The sequence below is a fragment of the Rhincodon typus genome, chromosome 10 (assembly GCF_021869965.1).
Source record: "Rhincodon typus isolate 14 chromosome 10, sRhiTyp1.1, whole genome shotgun sequence".
In the NCBI taxonomy this organism is placed as follows: domain Eukaryota; kingdom Metazoa; phylum Chordata; class Chondrichthyes; order Orectolobiformes; family Rhincodontidae; genus Rhincodon; species Rhincodon typus.
In genome coordinates, this window is record NC_063341.1 from 33,108,966 (window position 1) to 33,127,878 (window position 18,913).

The window sequence follows — 18,913 nt, forward strand, 5'->3', positions numbered from 1 at the left end:
TGAATTCACCAAGTTTTTTTTCCAACAGCAGTTTCCAAATCAGTGACCTCTGCCATCCAGAAGGTTAAGGACAGCAGATGCAATTTGTGTTGCATCAGTGTAAGTACCCATCCAAGCCACAGATCACCCTGACTTGAAACTCCCTAACCGCATTGTGAGGTAGCTAGATTTCATGGACCGCAGTAATTCAGGGCAGCAAGTCACCAATTTCTCCAGGACCATGAGGGATGGGCAATAAATGTTGGCTTGGCTAGAGACTCAAAATTTCATAAATGAATACATAATTTAAAAAACAAAAAAAGTGTTGAGAGTGTGAAGTTCCATTTTCTGGTAATCAAATTAGCTCAATGGCTTTATTTTTGGAGATGGTCATGTATGGAAATGGGTTTCATGTATGTCAAACTCCATTGACCCCCAGAAGTATGATTCACCGAATGAGTCAACCAAAGAGACTAATTTACTTTGTGCCAATTTATTTTGAATCTCAGACCAGATTTTCACTTGCTGTCTTGCTATTGCTTTACGTAGTTATACATTAAATTGTATTTAGTCATTAATTTGTATTAGATTTTTAGGAACAAAAAGTGAAGTCATGGTTGTTGGGTTTAGAGGTGGTTTGTAATTTGTATCTGTATGAAGAAAGCTTTTAAAATGTTACACTCTAGGTTATTCTTTATTGTTGGTGCCTGAACAGCTATCACCATTCCAAGTATCAAATGGAATGGGGATGAGGAGAATTAAGCATTTCTTAATAGAGGCATTGTCAGGTGGTAAAGAAAAGTTCATTAAAAAGTATCATACTTTGATGATTGATGAAACAGAATCCAGGCAAAGTAAATGCCCCATCTCAAACTAGACATTATGCCTTGTCCTGATGTCCAAGCACAAGTTTAGGCGAGGCAGTAATAACCGATAAACTACAGCTTTTTGCAACAAAAGCTGCATCTATACAGCACTTTTCATGCAAGGATATTCATAATCACTTTCAAATTGCAATCACTTCTTTCTTACCGTACAAGTGACCAGGTCCAAATTTTAACAAGCTTTTTCACATCACGACTGCAAATACATCCTTGCCATTTTGACATTGCTTGGGTCTATTAAGTAATCAAGTGAATAGTTGTGACCATTTACAGACACACCTATGTAGAATCAATTGCCATCCAAAATAAAATTATATTGTTCAAAGACATTGGGGTACAAATTATATTGAAAGTTCAGCAATGGCATATGTTGTCATAGAAATCCTAGAAAATCCAAAATAGTTAGGTGAAATTTACGGATGGCTGTATCCTTCAATTAGCGCACTTGTAAATATTCTGAAGCACCACATTATAAAGAGCATTAGCAACATCCAGTGGCAAGAATATGTAATTTAAAATTCACATTACAACAAAGCAACCTGTTGTGCTTTTACAAAAGGACAAAATATGTGGAAGTAAAAATAATTGAGCAGTTAAATACAGTAAAAATATTAAACTTGAGATTGAGAAAGCCAATACCTGTGACTGAAGAATGTCATTTTCCTTGGACATGGTCTTGGGTAATTCACAAAAGCCACCTTTCACCTTTGTACTTACGCTTGTAGCATTTGTTTTGTGAAACGGAGGATGACTAGGAATAACTTTCAGTGGGGACGTTGCAGGAAATCTGTTCAAAAGTACATCAACACAATTTTGCAATAAGTTAAATAGATGAAGTTGCTCCGAAACCAAGTACAATGTGAAATAATGCATCCAAAACATTTTAGCTGTGAAAACTACAACATTAAAATAGAGAATACAAGTCAAAAGAGTCATAATACAATACATACCTCAATGAAAGCAAATTGTGTGCCCAACATTTCACAACAAACTAAGAAGATACAAAATGTGAGGAGTAGGCAATTCAACCTCTGAAGCCAGCCCTGAAATTCAACAAGATTGTTGCTAATCTGCTCCAGGCATCAACTCCGGTTTCATGCCAGCTCATCATAGATTTTTGAAATGTCAGGGAGTTGAATGCTATCAACTTCCTCTTGAGATACTTTCTAGCCTTCCCATCCCTCTGGTGATTAAAAAAAAACTGGGAAAGGACATTCTATGGCATTACAGTTTTAAAGTCAGTGCCACGTTATTCTGCATGTATTTCACCTAGCTCGAGATTCCCCCACTAGTGGAACCATCTTCTCAACATCTAACTTTGTCAAGTCTTCTCAGAATTTAGTATTTTACAATATGATCACCTTTCATTCATCTAAACTCTTACAAATAAAGGCTAAATTTATTTAACTTATTGACAAGTCAAACTATTCATCTCAGGAATCAGTCTTGTGAATCTTGTTTGAAAAGCCTCTAATGTAAGTATATTCTTTTTAGTTTCTATTTTTCAAATCAACCTGTTCAGAAATGTTGTTACACACTTCTGGAGCATGTGGTATTTGAACCTAAGCCTCCTGTCTTAAAGGTAGGGAGACTACAATTGCCTCTGACCTTCTCCTGTAGCCACTGTCTTTATATGGCAAGTCCACTTGAATTTTTGGTCAATGGTAACCCCCAGGATATTGGATATTCAGTGGGAATTCAGTGATTCTAACACCATTGAATGTCAAGGGCAGGGGCTAGATTGTCTCTTATTGGAGACGGTCATCACCTAGGATTTGTGGGGCACAAATGCTACTTGCCACTTGTCAGCCGAAGCCTGGATATTGTCCAGATCTTGCTATTTCAGAACCTGAGGAAATGTACTTGTGTTTGAATGAAGATGCGGTTTGATTTCATAATATTCAAAACTAAAAAGAGATGTCCCTGTGAAACAAATTGAAGTGTAAGGTGGTAGGAGATAGGGGAGATAGGAACAAAGATGAAGTAAGAACTCCAGATTAATTTTTGTGTTTTTGGTCACAATCAAAGTAAAAATAAAATAAAATCTCAGAAGACTTGATAATCTTTGCTATAGTATATCACTACCTGTATTGCCCATAGAATTTAAGGCTTTGGCTGTCTACTTTTGATCAACATATCAGACAATGAAAATTGAACCACAAAAATGTATGTTATAAATGAATGCTTAGACACTGAATAATATAATTTGTATGATTTTGCCAGATGCAAAATAGCTGTTGCATTTGCCTATGCACCAATAATTGTACAGTATTAGAATACACAATTATGAACCACTTCAGGATATCCCAAGAAATAGTTAAGCAATTTGTAAATGCAAATTCCTCCATCTCTTTTCTTACCTGTAGAGCTGACCATTATCATCGAGGTTCTCTGCTCCCCATCTTCCTTTTATATCCTCAATTACATGATTCTTCAAAAACTTCCTCAATAGTTGTAGAGTCTGTTGTCTAGTTACTTCTGGCCCAAAATTACTGTTACTTCTCAGTAGTTCATGTAACCAATCCACTGCTTCAGAAGCCGTGAAACAGTTATTATATTTTTTCAAGTGCATTCTATGTTTTTTCAAAGGCATTCCTGCCCTAAAAAGCTTGGTTAATTCATTCCACTGAAAAAAAAAGTATCCAAAAGACAAAAAAGAAAACCTTCTTCAATATAGTTCTGGAAGACTTGACAGCTGGACAAAAGCAATTTTAAAAGTCATCTCTTCATTGCAATAAACTTGTAACAATTCAGAACAAGTACAATTTCAAATTTAAAAAATGTCAAAGAGGAATGCTTTAAAAATATTCTTTCACACACTGGACATTGTTGGCAAGGCCAACATTAATTGCCTATCCCTATTTGTCTTTGAGAAGACATTGTGGGCGAACTGCATTAAGAACAAAATTGATTAGAGACCCACCTGATTAGAGTCATACCACTCACACCCAGAGCAGCCCCTTTGAAAACAATGATGGCCATAACTTCAATCCAACATGATGTTAGATGCTTAGTTAATTATAGATTACAGACTTTTTTTTTTAAAAACTTGTTTCTGGATTACTGTTCAGTTTGCAGACAACACAAAGCTGGGTGGGAAGGTGAGCTGAGAGGAGGATGTAGAGATGCTTTGGTGTAATTTGGACAAGTCAAGTGGGTCAATACATGGCAGAAGTATGTGGATAAAGGCAAGGTTATCCACTTTTAGCAACAAACACAGCAAGGCAGACTGTCTAAATGACAACATATTGGGAAAGTAGGAGGTGCAATTGCTTTACTTTCAGCAACTGGTACACATTCAGGTGCAGCAGATCGCAAAAGGTAGTAAATGCTGTGTCAGCCTTCATAGCAAGAGCAGGAGAGTTAGAGCAGGGAGGTCTTACTGCAATTTTACCAGGCCTTGGTGAAACCTCACCTGGAGTATGATGTGCAGTTTTTGTCTCCTTATCAGAGGGTTGGTATTCTGGTTATGAAGGCAGTGCAGCAAAATTTTAACCAGACTAACTCCTGAGATGGCAAGACAGCAGAAAGAAGAGAGACTGGATCAGTTAGGACTATAATCACTGGAGTTTAGACAAACAAGGAAGAGTGGGGAATCTCAAACCTATAAAATTCTAGCAGTTTGAGAAGATTTGTAGCTCGGGTTGCAGATGAGGTTATAGACTTGCTTGCTGACCCGGTGTGTTTGGGTGCAGACATTTCGTCACCCTGCTAGGTAACATCGTCAGTGCACCTCCGGTGAAGCATTTGTGTTCTGTCCCGCTCGTTAGTTATATGCCTCGGTTTGCTGGGGTGGTTGGCATTACTTCCAGTTCTGTTTTTCAGTGGTTTGTATGCCGGGGCCAGTTCAATGTGTTTGTTGATGGAGTTCCAGTTGGAATGCCAGGCCTCCAGGAATTCCCTGGCGTGTCTCTGTTTGGCTCGTGCTATTATGAATATGTTGTCCCAGTCGAATTTGTGTCCTTCTTTGTCCGTGTTTATTGAGACCAGTGAGAATTGGTCGTGTCTCTTGGTGGCTAGTTGGTGTTCGTGTATCCTTATTGCCAGTTTTCTTCCAGTTTGGCCTATATAATGTTTCTCACAGTCCTTGCATAGTATTTTGTATATTACGTTAGTTTTATTGGTTGTGAGTATGGGATCCTTTATGTTTGTCAGTAGCTGTCACAGGGTGATTGTTGGTTTGTGGGCTACCCTGATACCTAGGAGTCTAGTACTGGAACCAACATACAAACCACTGAAAAACAGAACCAGAAGTAATGCCAACCACCCCAGCAAACCGAGGCATATAAATAACAAGCGGGACAGAACACCAACGCTTCACCGGAGGCGCGCTGACAATGTTACCTAGCAGAGTGACACCGGCTCGGCAAGCAAGTCTACAACCTCAAATTCTAGCAGGATTAGACAGAGTGAATGAAGGATTTTCCTGATCGAAAGTGAAAATTGGAACAGGAGTAGGCCATTCAAGCCACTACATATGATCATGGCTGATCGTCCAACTCAGTATTTTGTTCCTGCTTTCTCCCCATACCCTTTGATCCCTTAATTACATTAATCCGACGTACAAGTCTCTGGGCTAACATTAAACTAGTTTAAAGGAGCATATTTCTAATACAGCATGAAGCTTCAAGTGATCCAAGGCATGATGGGGTATGGGACTTTTATACCCTCAAGTCCTATGCTATGATGCCGTGAGAAATCATGAATGTTTCTTTTAACTGCAACCACCTAGTACTTACTCCTACCTTTAGTAACATTCAGTTCATCCATGCCTCTAATTTTTCTATCAACTTTTCATTTATTTTCCAGTAACGCAAGGAAGTCAAGAATCAAGTCTCAAAGTTACACACTACTTAGTAGGAGCAATTACTGAAAACAACAAATGCTAGAGATCACAGTGGGTCAAACAGCATCCATGGAGAGACAGAGCAAGCTAACATTTTGAGTCTAGATGACTCTTCATCAGAGTTAAAGTGAATTGTGGATGGGAGCAGCATATATGCTATAGTTGGGGGTTGGATGGTGGGGTTTTATGTGCTGATGGAGACAAGATGTTGATAGTTCAGATTAAGTGATCAGAATATGAGAATGGCAGAACAATGGTGTGTCTAATTGCCAGACTGGAAAGAACAGACAGTCCCACTGGGGTTGGGGGAGGGGAGAGAGGACACGGTGACAATGAATGTAACAAGTAAAGCTAATAGAAAGGGAAGGAATGGGAGTTCGTTCACAATTTGAAAGTGTTTAACTCAATATTAATGTGCAGAAGGCTGTAGAGTGCCTAGTCTGAAGCGGAGATGTTGTTCCTCCAGTTTGCGCGGTGATTAACTGGAGCACTACAGCACATCAAGGACAGACAAATGGGCGTGCGAGCAGGACGGGAATGTCAGGATCATGCTTGCGCAAGGATTGGAGGTATTCTGCAAAGTGATTACCCAGGCTGCATTTGATTTCTCCAATATACAGTAGCCATATTGGATGCAGCAAGTATAATACACAAGTTTGGAGAAGGTGCAGGTGGAATGCTGCTTCATCTGAAAAGACTGTTTAGGCCCTTGGATGGTGAGCAGGGAGGTGGTGAAGTGGCAGGTGTTGCACCTTCTGTGGTTAAATGGGAAGGGGGATGGTGTCAGTGGGCAATGAATGGACAAGGGTGTCCCACAGGGAACAATCCCTGCAAAATGTAGACAGGAGAATGAGGGGAATATGTGTTTAGTGGTGGTGTTCTGCTGGAGTTGTCTGAAACGGCAGAGGATGGTCCTTTGAACGCAGAGGCTGGTGAGATGAAAAGTGAGGACAAGGGGGACCCGATCACGCTGTTGAGTGATGGGAAGGGGCAAGGGTGGAAATACGGGTGATAGATCAGATGCAGTTGAGGACCCTGTCAACCACAGTGGACGGGAAACCATGGGACGGGAAACAGCAGCGCTGTTTTGGAAGGTGGCATCATCCGAACAGATGCAATGAAGGCAAAGGAACTGAGAGAATGGGATGGATCCCTTGCAGGATGTAGGGTGTGAAGAGCTGTAGTGGAGGTAGCCATGGGAGTCAGTGGCTTTGTAGTAGATGGCAGTGGACACTTTATTCCCTGAAATAGAGACAGAGAGGTCAAGAAAAGGAAGGGAAGTGTCGAAACGGACAATGTGAAAGTTATAGAGGGGTAGAAATTTACGCAGTGCTTAAATCAGTCCTATTCCTGGAACAGTTTTGGATTGCGTTTGTCCACCTCGGAGAGCGCCACACTCCCCATTCGCACATTGCCTGCAGACTTCTCCGCTGTACCATACCCTCCTAACTCGTTATATTTGGCAGACAGAGTATTTTAAAAAAAAAGCCCTTTCCTGCGAACTGTCAGAGAGCCTTTAACACCAAAAATAACTTACAAGTTTCGTAGCCCTGTAGGGACCTGACGTGATAATACGGCTTTCCATGATTTTCCAATTTGAGATAAGCTGTCAGTCTGGTCAGTGATCAGGATGGTGGATGTAGTGGTATCACCGCCGCTGCTCATACAGCGCGAGCCCAAGCTCGAGCTCCACCATTGCCGTGCATTTGAATTTCGAGCTCGAGCACTTAGTCGTACCTCATTGGTTAAACCGTCACGTGATTCGCCAAATTTAGAGTTTAGCAGTTGGCTTATCCCTTCGAGTTCAGGAAGTAGTACGTCATTTGCTAAACCATGAAACTATTTCACTTTGTTACTTCTACTGCTTCATTTTTTTTTACTGACTGCTCAAGCGTAATATTTCAGTCGCATTTTGTAAGAAAACAGTTTTTTTCTGCGTTCTTTCGTGGGATATGGGCATAGTTGTCAAAGTCTGCATTTTGTTGCTCTTCGTAATTACTTTCTGAACGGCTGCGCTGTATATATGTAAGGTATACCCATTCCTGCTGTTGGAGCGGACGTCTCGAGATTGCAGTCTAACGATAGTGAAAAGAGCGCAATATTGTTCGGAGTCAGCGTGGTGTGTGACTTGGAAGGGAACTTATCCATAGCTGGCCAACTGAGACCGTCAAGAAATATGGGGGACAAAAATAGAAATTGCTGGAAAAAACTCAGCAGCTTTGGCAACATCTGTGGAGAGAAATCAGAATTAACGTCGAGTGATCCTTCCCGAAACATTAACTCTGATTTCTCTCCGCTGATGCTGCCAGACGTGCTGAGCTTTTCCAGCAATTTCTATTTTTGTCTCTGATTTACAGCATCTGCAGTTCTTTCGGTTTTTTTTTTGTTAAGAAGTAATGGGACAGCGCAAGAGGAATGGGCTTCGGAGGTAGGGGTTTGCGTACATTGCTAATTGAGACCAAAGGTGACGGGAGTGCTTGTGTTGATGAGAGTAGGAGGCTTGTGGGTGGGGAGTCGAGAGCATGTTAGGTTGATTGGCTATGCTAAATTACTGGCTAGGGATGTGCAGGCTAGGTGGATTAGCCGTGGGATATGTAGGATTAGAGGGATGGGGTAAAGGGCAGGTCTAGGTAGGATGCTCTTGGGAGGGTCGTTGTGGATTCGGTGGACAGAATGGCCTGCCTTCACACTATAGGGATCCTATGATTCATAGGTCTGAAAGTTCATAGAACAACTAGTGCAGCACCGGTGAGGTTAAAGAGGGCTAAATGCGATACTCAGATAAGAGATTGTGATAATTACAAAACATTACATAAATTATTTTACTTACAGCGTGCCTCCTCCACCTGTCAATATTTCACGGCTATAAAACCCCAAAGTTCCAGCCTGGATTCCATTTCCAATACATATGCACGCCTTTACCTGACTCAATTCCCAGACATGTGCCCCTCTACCCGTGTATATACGGTTTATCTCAGCAAGGAAGCAGTAGAGATGCTAGAAAGCACAAAACTATCTGGAATGCTCATTACCGATTACTATCCCGTGCATACATGCCCAACCATTTGCTTTTGATGTGAATAGTTGCAGCTTGGGTATCTGTTGATTGTGGATTGCATTTGTTTTTCCACTTTTTCTCACTGTAACACCTACCAGAATTAATTTATTGCAAACACAAGAATAGGTTGCTGGAGTCGTTTATTTTCCCCATAAAATCTGGAGTAAAAGTGCCCTTTTATGGAAGCACATAACCAATTAAGAAATTAAGCATTAAATATAAACTAATAGTTACTAGCATTAATAATACACTGTACATTGTGGGTGTACCGACAACAAATGGACTGCAGTGATTAAGGAAGGCAGAGCCCCACCGTCTTCTCAAGGGCAATTAGGGATGGGAAATAAATTCAGACCCAGCCAGTGACATCTGCATCCCATGCACAAAACAAAAAAATTCTAGTTCTGGCAGTGCCCACTATTTAAATTAAATGCAGCCCAGAGTTGTGGCAATTGCCTATACTTTTTAATCAGCTCAATAAGAATGGTATTAGCTTCCCCGTGTCAATAACCTGAAAACAGGAAGGTACTTGTCATGCAATGATAGTGGTTCCTACTTTTGAGCCCGGAAGCTTGGGTTCAAGTCCTACCTGAACAAGTTGATAAGAAAATATCTAACCTTGAAAACTAGTTCCACAAGAATGCCCACAGCTGAGAAGACACCACAAACAAAATAATCTGAAGATGAGCTCAATAAAACTAAGTGGATTTTATATTTATGAAAACTCTAACTATTACTGACCCTATCATTTGAAAAGTCTATGTCCTGAGATGGCCACAGGTTGTGGAAGCCACGTTCCTATTCCTGAATCAGCCCAGAGTGGATAAGCTAATTACAATGGCAATTAGGGGGAAATAAAGATATAAAGGCTGAAGAAATAGCATTTTTGTGAAGAATTAAGAAATTAGGAATATTACATGGACTAAATGAGAGAACCAGCATTAATTGAGGGAACTAAAGAAAAGGATTGTTCAGGCAATAAGTAATAGGATGGGAAAGGAGAACTCTGTTTGAATTGTGGAAGAGAATGTCGAGCATGAACTTGGGGTGTGGATGGGTTTTGAAAATTAAACTGCAAGCTGAAACAGAGAGAACAAGAAGTGTCAGTAAAAACTAGTACTGGGTGTAGAGAAGACAAGATGTGTTTTAAAGAGGAAATATTTAAGCCCTTGTGAGCTGTGACTTTCAAGAATTACAAGAATTGAAAAAAATGTTAATTTCTGAATAACTGAATATAAATCACAACAATACCCACTCGCACATGCATACATATTGAAAGAGGTAACTACAAAAGAGATGGCATGCACTTAGTTGTTTAAAGGATCTAAAAAATAACTACTCAGATTTTTAAAATCCTGGAAGCATGGAAACATTGCAGGCATGATGATTTCCTTTGGTTTACTGAAGAAAACGGAGGTCAGAAGTTTATTAAATAACTTAATCCTTGTAACCACAAGTTTCTGGCTTTGTTCCAATCGAGATGAAGTTGAGCCCCTCGGTTGAAGATCTGGTTCGAGTCTGCAAATCAGTACTGAAAATATAATCACTTATCTTGCTATTCCTAAATTCTAAGGAGGGTCCTTTGCTGGATGGGATCTTTTCCCTCTGTAGTCTCTGTATCTTCCAGACTGACTGTTTTCTGGTGCTCTCAAGTTATGTGATAATAAATGTTCCTTATCACAAACTAGTCTCTGTAACATAACCATTGTATCAGTTTTCCCACTGCCTAGTGGATGTGCACTGATGATGTTAGGATTATCCTGCAGTGGGGTTTGAATCTCGGCCATTTGCATTTCCCTGTGATAATGTTTTTTCTTCACACCCATTCTATGGAATTTTCTTTGTTATGAAGTTGTGTAGAGTAATCGTGAATTGGAAGGCAGGAAGCTAGAATTTGTTTATAAAAATTGATAAAGGAGAACAGTGTGTGGTCTCTTTAAGAAATAAAATGCTTTTCTAAGATTAGAGATTTATACAGAAAATGGGTCTGTAAACTGCTGCAGATTACAGACAGTTCTAAAAATTGAAACATGTATCAATTGGCTGTGTGATTGACAACCTTAGGCTTGTTTTGATGTTTGGCAACTAGCTTGAATCAGCCAATTAATTTAAACCAAGCACTTGGAAACTGAAAGCCAGTTGAACTTAAATCTGAAATCTGATGGTGTTGACAAACGGGGACCAATCCTAGTGTAAGAAATGGACGTCATCAAAAAAGAGGGCATTTGGAAAATCATAGGAGAGCCAACCTGCCATCTGAGGAATAAGTACCTAGCTCTCACATGAAATCACTAAGCTCTCTGAAAAAGCATGGCACTTTTAGTTGAGAGTCCTCACAGAAGAAAATACAGTGGAAAATATCCCTGACAGCAGGATCAGCAGAAGAAAGGCTGAAGAGACAGTGGAGAAGGCAGAGCATTCTGGAAGACGCATTCTGTGTGGACTTTGAGAGACTAAGTTTTAATTTATTGTTTTCTTATTACTTGGATTTATATAAGTGGGATCTGTGTTTATTGGAACAGCATACCAGTAGAATTTAGTTTAGTCAACGAATAGTTAGTAAGGGGGGAGTTGTTTGCTTTGTTAGTAATTCTGTTAATTTATTCACTGTTAGGGTTAAATAAATAAATTGTTACTTTTACTTATAAAGTGAGTATCAGGGATTCCTTTCATTTAACTCTTTTAACAGATTATGAGGGGCAAGGCGAGCTTCTCTTGGTGTTTCAGATTTATTTATTAGAAGGGAACATTTACGCCCTCCAATACAGATTGGGGTTGGTGTTTTGGTTTAATTATCAGAGGGGTTTGACCTTTAACCACCCCTTCGTAACACTTTCTGCAGCAACTAAGTCCTTATGATTACTGCCCACCAGTCTCTAGATATTAAGATGTCAGTTATTGTTTAATTCACAGGAGAGATCAAATGTTTTCTCAGGGGTTTCCCAAAAGGTTGTTATTTTTATTATCCTATTCAGATATGCAGGCTATTTGCAGAGGTTCAGAGGAGGGGTCACTCAACCCGAAACATTTACACTGATTTCTCACAACAGATGCAGCCGGACCTGCTGAGCTTTTCCAGCAATGTCTGCTTTTGTTTCTGACTTACAGCATCCGCAGTTCTTTTGGTTTTTATTTAGGCTACTTTCAGTATTCCTCTTTATTTGCAGACAAGGACGGAGTTATCTAACACTTGACTGCATCTTATTGTAATATCAATTGTTCCATTCTCCATCTTTTTTCTAAGAAAAAATTTGTTTTTCATATATTTATGGGTGTAACTAAATAAGCAAGACATCCTTTCTTCTCAATGAAACTGGATTTCACTGTTCTACAAACTACAACTCAATCTCTAAGCACTCTTCCCTTTCTGAAATCCTTGGACATGTTGACTTGCGAAACCATGCCCATATTCCCACAATTTGATGCTTATCTGTTTCGTTGAGTTCAAAAACTGCCAAGTGGATGAGCAAACTGATCATGGGACTATGGTATAGGAGGCTATTCAAGTAGAAGAAGTGAAGAAGAATGTGACAGTGATAGCAGACTGTATGCTTAGGAGATATATACTAGTGTTACCAGTAACCAGAATTTACAAATGTGGCATTGTCTGTCTGCTACCAGGATTAAGAACACCTCTTAAAGATGGAGAAGAATTCAACTGGAAGAGGGGAGGTCCATCTCATGAGACACTTTAGAAGGAACTAACAGTGAAAGTGGGATGTTGACAGCCAGAGACTTTTTCCTAGTGTGGAGGTAGCTATTACGAGGGGACATAGTTTTAAAGTGGAGTGGAGGTAGAAATAGGGGAGTCGTCAGAGGTAGGTTCTTTACTCAGAGAGTGGTCGGGGCGTGGAATGCATTGCTGGAGAGGGTAGTGGAGTCGGCCTCATTAGGGGCATTTAAGCGGCTACTAGATAGGCATATGGATGATAGTATAAGGTAGGGGTGGAGGTTAGATAGACCTTAGGATTAGGGTAAAAGTTCGGCACAACATCGTGGGCCGAAAGGCCTGTACTGTGCTGTACTGTTCTATGTTCTATGTGGTATGAGATTCTGCTGAGAGAATTTAAAGATTAAATTGCAAAACTTCACAGGTAGAAATAGCTTACCTTTAACTTTGATGTAATGTGATCATTGTTGGCATTTGATGCACATCCTTAACTACCTTTAGAAGGTGGTAAAGAGCCCCCTTGAACCATTGCCGTCCCTGTTTAGGTACACCACAGTTTTTTTTTGAGAGAGGGAGTTTCAGGATTTTGACAGAGCAAATGTGAAGAAAGAACAATGAGTTAACAAACCAAGATGGTATTTGACTTAGGGGGGAATTTGCAGGTGGTAAAGATCTCATGGCTTTGCTGCTTTTGTCCTTTGAGGTCACAGGTTTGTAAGGTGCTTTTCAAACAGGCTTGGCAAGTTGCTGTAATTCATCTTGTAGTTGGAACTCACTGCTGCCTCTATGTACTGGTAGTAGAAGGACAGAATGTTTACGTTGGTGGATAGCGTGCTAATCAAAGTCCGCATTCCAGGATGGTGTTGAGCTGCGTTGTGTTGGAGCTGCACTCTTCCAGGGAAGTGGAAATTATTCCATTACACACGATTTGTGTCATGGAGATGGTGAGAAGGCTTTGGGGAATCTGGTGGTATTTCATCATGAATTCCCAGACGTGGGCTGGCTGTTGTAGCCATTGGACTTATAAGGCTGGTTAAGCTATATTCCTTGTCAACCTATATTCTTAGTTATTGGTAGCCCTCAGGATTTACTGGTATGGGATTCAGTAATGGCAATACTGATGAATGTCAAGGGAGACAGATTCTCTCTCATTGGAGCTGGTCATTGCCTGATATTCTGTGACATGAACTTGCCATTTATCAGAGATAACACAGTGAGGAGCTGGAGGAACACAGCAGGCTAGGCAGCATCAGAGGAGCAGGAAAGTTGATATTTCGGGTCGGGACCCTTCTTCAAAAATGGGGCAGGGAGAAGGGAGCTGTAGGGGCAGGTGTAGCACTTCCTGCAGGTGCAGGGAGGAGGTGCCAGGGGTAGTGGGGCTAGTAGGGAGTGTGGAGCGGATGAAGGAGTCATGGAGAGCACGGTCCCTATGAAACGCAGATAGGGTTGGGGAGGGAAATATATCTTTGGTTGTGGGGTCGGGTTGTAGGTGGCGGAGAATGATACGTTGGATACGGAGGTTAGTGGGGTGATATGTGAGGACAAGGGGGATTCTGTCTTTGATTTTGTTGAGGGGAGGGGATGTGAGAGTAGAGATGCGGGAAATGCAATCCGCAACCTACAATCTGACCCCACAACCAAAGATATATTTCCCTCCCCACCCCTATCTGCCTTTCATAGAGACTGCTCTCTCCGCAACTCCCTCGTCCACTCCACTCTCCCCAGTAGCCCCACCACCCCGGGCACCTTTCCCTGCAACTGCAGTAAGTGCTACACCTCCCCCCTCACCTCCATTCAAGGCACCAAACAAATCTTCCACATAAGACAGAGGTTCATCTGCACATCCTTCAATGTGGTCTATTGGATCCGCTGCTCCCAATGTGGTCTCCTCTACATCGGTGAGACCATGTGGAGGCTCGGAGTTTGCTTTGTAGAGCACCTACACTCTGTTCGCGACAAACAACAACACCTTCCGGCCGCGAACCATTTCAACTACCCCTCCCACTCCCTAGGTGAGATGTCCATCCTGGGCCTCCTTCAGTGTCACAATGACGCCCCCTGCAAACTGGGAGCAGCACCTCATTCCATGTTGGGAGCCGACAGCTCAATGGCCTAAATGTGGATTTTACCAGTTTCAAAGTCTCCTCACCTCCGGCCTCATCCCATGACCAATCCTCCCTCTCTTCCCCACCTCCTTGACCTGACACAACTTGTCCATCTTCTCTCCCACCTATCCGCTCCTCCCACCTCACTGACCAATTACCACCACTCCCTACCTGCACTCACCTATCACCATCCCACCTACCTTCCCCAGCCCCACCTCTCCTTTCTCTATTTATTTCTGAGCTTCCTTCCGTCCGCCCCATTTTTGAAGAAGGGTCCTGACCCAAAACATCAACTTTCCTGCTCCTCTGATGCTGCCCGGCCCGCTGTGTTCCTCCAGCTACACACTGTGTTATCTCTGACTCAGCATCGGCAGTTCTTACTATCTCTTGCCATTTATCAGCACGTCTTTCTGAATTTTGAGACATACTCTTTTAGTATTGAGAAGTCACAAATGGTGCTGAACATTGTGTAAATATCCATAAATATGCCCACATTGTCCATATGATGAAAGGAGAGTCAATGATGAAGCAACCAAAGAGGGTAGGGCCAAGGACACACCCTGGGGATCTCATGCAGTAAAGTCCCAAGGCTGAGATATTGGCCTGCAATAATCACAATAATTTTATAACACTAATCTTCCCCTGTTTCCCATTGACTTCAATTTTGTTGGGTTCCTTTTTGCTCCAGCTGGTCAAATGATGCCTTAGTATTGAGTCAATTTTACCTCATGCTGGAATTATAGAACATAGAACATAGAACATAGAACATTACAGCGCAGTACAGGCCCTTCGGCCCTCGATGTTGCGCCGACCTGTGAAACCAATCTGAAGCCCATCTAACCTAAACTATTCCATTATCATCCATATGTTTATCCAATGACCATTTAAATGCCCTTAAAGTTGGCGAGTCTACTATTTTTGCAGGCAGGGCATTCCACGCCCTTACTACTCTCTGAGTAAAGAACCTACCTCTGACATCTGTCTTATATCTATCACCCCTCAATTTAAAGCTATGTCCCCTGGTGCTAGCCATCACCATCCGAGGAAAAAGGCTCCCACTGTCCACCCTATCTAATCCTCTGATCATCTTGTATGTCTCTTATCAAGTCACCTCTTAACCTTCTTCTCTCTAACGAAAACAGCCTCAAAACCCTCAGCCTTTCCTCATAAGACCTTCCCTCCATACCAGGCAACATCCTGGTAAATCTCCTCTGCACCCTTTCCAATGCTTCCACATCCTTCCTATAATGCGGTGACCAGAACTGTACGCAATACTCCAAGTGCGGCCGCACCAGAGTTTTGTACAGCTGCAACATGACCTCATGGCTCCGAAACTCAATCCCTCTACCAATAAAACCTAACATACTGTACGCCTTCTTAACAACGCTATCAACCTGGGTGGCAACTTTCAGTGATCTACGCACATGGACACCGAGATCTTTCTGCTCATCCACACTACCAAGAATCTTACCATTAGCCCAGTACTCTGTATTCCTGTTACTCCTTCCAAAGTGAATCACCTCACACTTTTCCGCATTAAACTCCATTTGCCACCTCTCAGCCCAGCTCTGCAGCTTATCTATGTCCCTCTGTAACCTGCAACATCCTTCCGCACTATCCACAACTCCACCGACTTTGGTGTCATCTACAAATTTACTAACCCATCCTTCTACGCCCTCATCCAGGTCATTTATAAAAATGACAAACAGCAGTGGCCCCAAAACAGATCCTTGAGGTACACCACTAGTAACTGAACTCCAGGATGAACATTTCCCATCAACCACCACCCTCTGTCTTCTTACAGCTAGCCAATTTCTGATCCAAACCGCTAAATCACCCTCAATCCCATGCCTCCGTATTTTCTGCAATAGCCTACCATGGGGAACCTTATCAAATGCTTTACTGAAATCCAAATACACCACATCAACCGCTTTACCCTCATCCACCTGTTTGGTCACCTTCTCAAAGAACTCAATAAGGTTTGTGAGGCACGACCTACCCTTCACAAAACCGTGTTGACTATCCCTAATCAAATTATTCCTTTCTAGATGATTATAAATCCTATCTCTTATAATCCTTTCCAACACTTTACCCACAACCGAAGTAAGGCTCACTGGTCTATAATTACCAGGGTTGTCTCTACTCCCCTTCTTGAACAAGGGGACAACATTTGCTAGTCTCCAGTCTTCTGGCACAATTCCTGAAGACAATGACGACATAAAGATCAAAGCCAAAGGCTCTACAATCTCTTCTCTCGCTTCCCAGAGAATCCTAGGATAAATCCCATCCGGCCCAGGGGACTTATCTATTTTCACACCTTCCAGAATTGCTAACACCTCCTCCTTATGAACCTCAATCCCGTCTAGTCTAATAGACTGTATCTCAGTATTCTCCTCGACAACATTGTCTTTTTCCTGTGTGAATACTGACGAAAAATATTCATTTAGCACCTCTCCTATCTCTTCGGACTCCACGCACAACTTCCCACTACTGTCCTTGACCGGCCCCAATCTTACTCTAGTCATTCTTTTATTCCTGACATACCTATAGAAAGCTTTAGGGTTTTCCTTGATCCTACCTGCTAAAGACTTCTCATGTCCCCTCCTGGCTCTTCTTAGCTCTCTCTTTAGGTCCTTCCTGGCTAAGTTGTAACTCTCAAGCGCCCTCACTGAGCCTTCACGCCTCATCTCTACATAAGCCTCCTTCTTCCTCTTAACAAGAGATTCAACTTCTTTAGTAAACCACAGTTCCCTCGCTCGACCACTTCCTCCCTGCCTGACAGGTACATACTTCTCAAGGACACGCAGTAGCTGTTCCTTGAACAAGCTCCACATTTCAATTGTGCCCAGCCCCTGCAGTTTCCTTCTCCATCCTATGCATCCTAAATCTTGCCTCATCGCCTCATAATTGCCTTTCCCCCAGCTATAACTCTTGCCCTGCTTTGCATACCGATCCCTTTCCATCACTAAAGTAAACGTAACCGAATTGTGGTCACTATCACCAAAGTGCTCTCCTACCTCCAAATCTAACACCTGGCCTGGTTCATTACCCAGTACCAAATCCAATGTGGCCTCGCCTCTTGTTGGCCTATCTACATACTGTGTCAGGAAACCCTCCTGCACACATTGGACAAAAACTGACCCATCTGAAGTACTCGAACTATAGCGTTTCCAGTCAATATTTGGAAAGTTAAAGTCCCCCATAACAACTACCCTGTTACTTTCGCTCCTATCCAGAATCATCTTTGCAATCTTTTCCTCTACATCTCTGGAACTTTTCGGAGGCCTATAGAAAACTCCCAACAGGGTGACCTCTCCTTTCCTGGTTCTAACCTCAGCCTATACTACCTCAGTAGACGAGTTGTCATCAAACGTCCTTTCTGCCACCGTAATACTGTCCTTGACTAACAATGCCACACCTCCCCCTCTTTTACCACCTTCCCTGATCTTACTGAAACATCTAAACCCCGGAACCTGCAACAACCATTCCTGAGCCTGCTCTATCCATGTCTCCGAAATGGCCACAACATCGAAGTCCCAGGTACCAACCCATGCTGCAAGTTCACCCACCTTATTCCGGATGCTCTTTTTCCATGTTTGACAAGGCTGCAAATAAATTCAGAGCTGAGTAGCCATCGCAAAACTCAAGCTGACCATCAGTAAGAAATAGGAACAGGAGTAGACCACTCAATAAGATCATTGCTGATCCAATATTCCTCGCGTTCATTTTCCTGTCCTTTCCCTGTAATCTTCCATTCCACTACTGATCGAAAATCTTTCCTCCACAGCCTCAAGTATACAGAAGATTTCTGCGTCCACAGCTCTCTATGGCAAGGAGTTTCAAAGAGTCACAACCCCCTGAGAGAAGAAATTCCTCCTCATCACAATCTTAAATTGGCACCCCTTTATTCTGAGACTATTCCCTCTGGTACTAGACTCCTGCATGAGGAGAACCATCTTCTAAGCATTTGCCCTTGAGAATCCAATATGTTTCAGTCAGATCACCACTCATTATTCCAAACTCGAATGAGTAGAGTCCCAACCTGCTTAATCTTTGCTCATAAGACAATCCCCCAATACCAAGGATCATCCTAGTGAACCTTCTCTGAACTGCCTCCAATGAAATGATATATTTCCTTCAATAAGGAAACTAAAATTGCACACAGTACTCCAGATGCAATCTCACCAGCACCTTGTGCTGTTTCAGTAATACTTTCCTACTTTTATACTTCAATCTCCTTTGAAATAAGATCCAACATTCCATCAGGCTTCCTGATTACCTGCTGCACCTGTGTGCTAGCTTTCCACGTTTTGTGCACAGGTAACCCCAAGTCCTTTTGTGATGCAGCTTTTCAGTTTTTCTCCATTTATC

At 42.0% G+C, this 18,913-nt stretch overlaps 1 protein-coding gene across 1 annotated transcript in view; it reads right to left on the reverse strand.

The window, feature by feature from the left end:
• LOC109912823 (DEP domain-containing protein 1B) overlaps nt 1-7,391 on the reverse strand; it is a 30,086-nt gene extending 22,695 nt beyond the window's left edge. The window contains exons 1-3 of the mRNA XM_020512262.2: nt 7,247-7,391; nt 3,224-3,489; nt 1,503-1,650 (exon numbers count right to left, since the gene is read on the reverse strand). Of these exons, the coding sequence (XP_020367851.2) occupies nt 1,503-1,650; nt 3,224-3,489; nt 7,247-7,294 (462 nt within the window). The 5' untranslated portion in view covers nt 7,295-7,391. The remainder of the gene's footprint in view (nt 1-1,502; nt 1,651-3,223; nt 3,490-7,246) is intronic.
• Nucleotides 7,392-18,913: the final 11,522 nt, after the last annotated feature.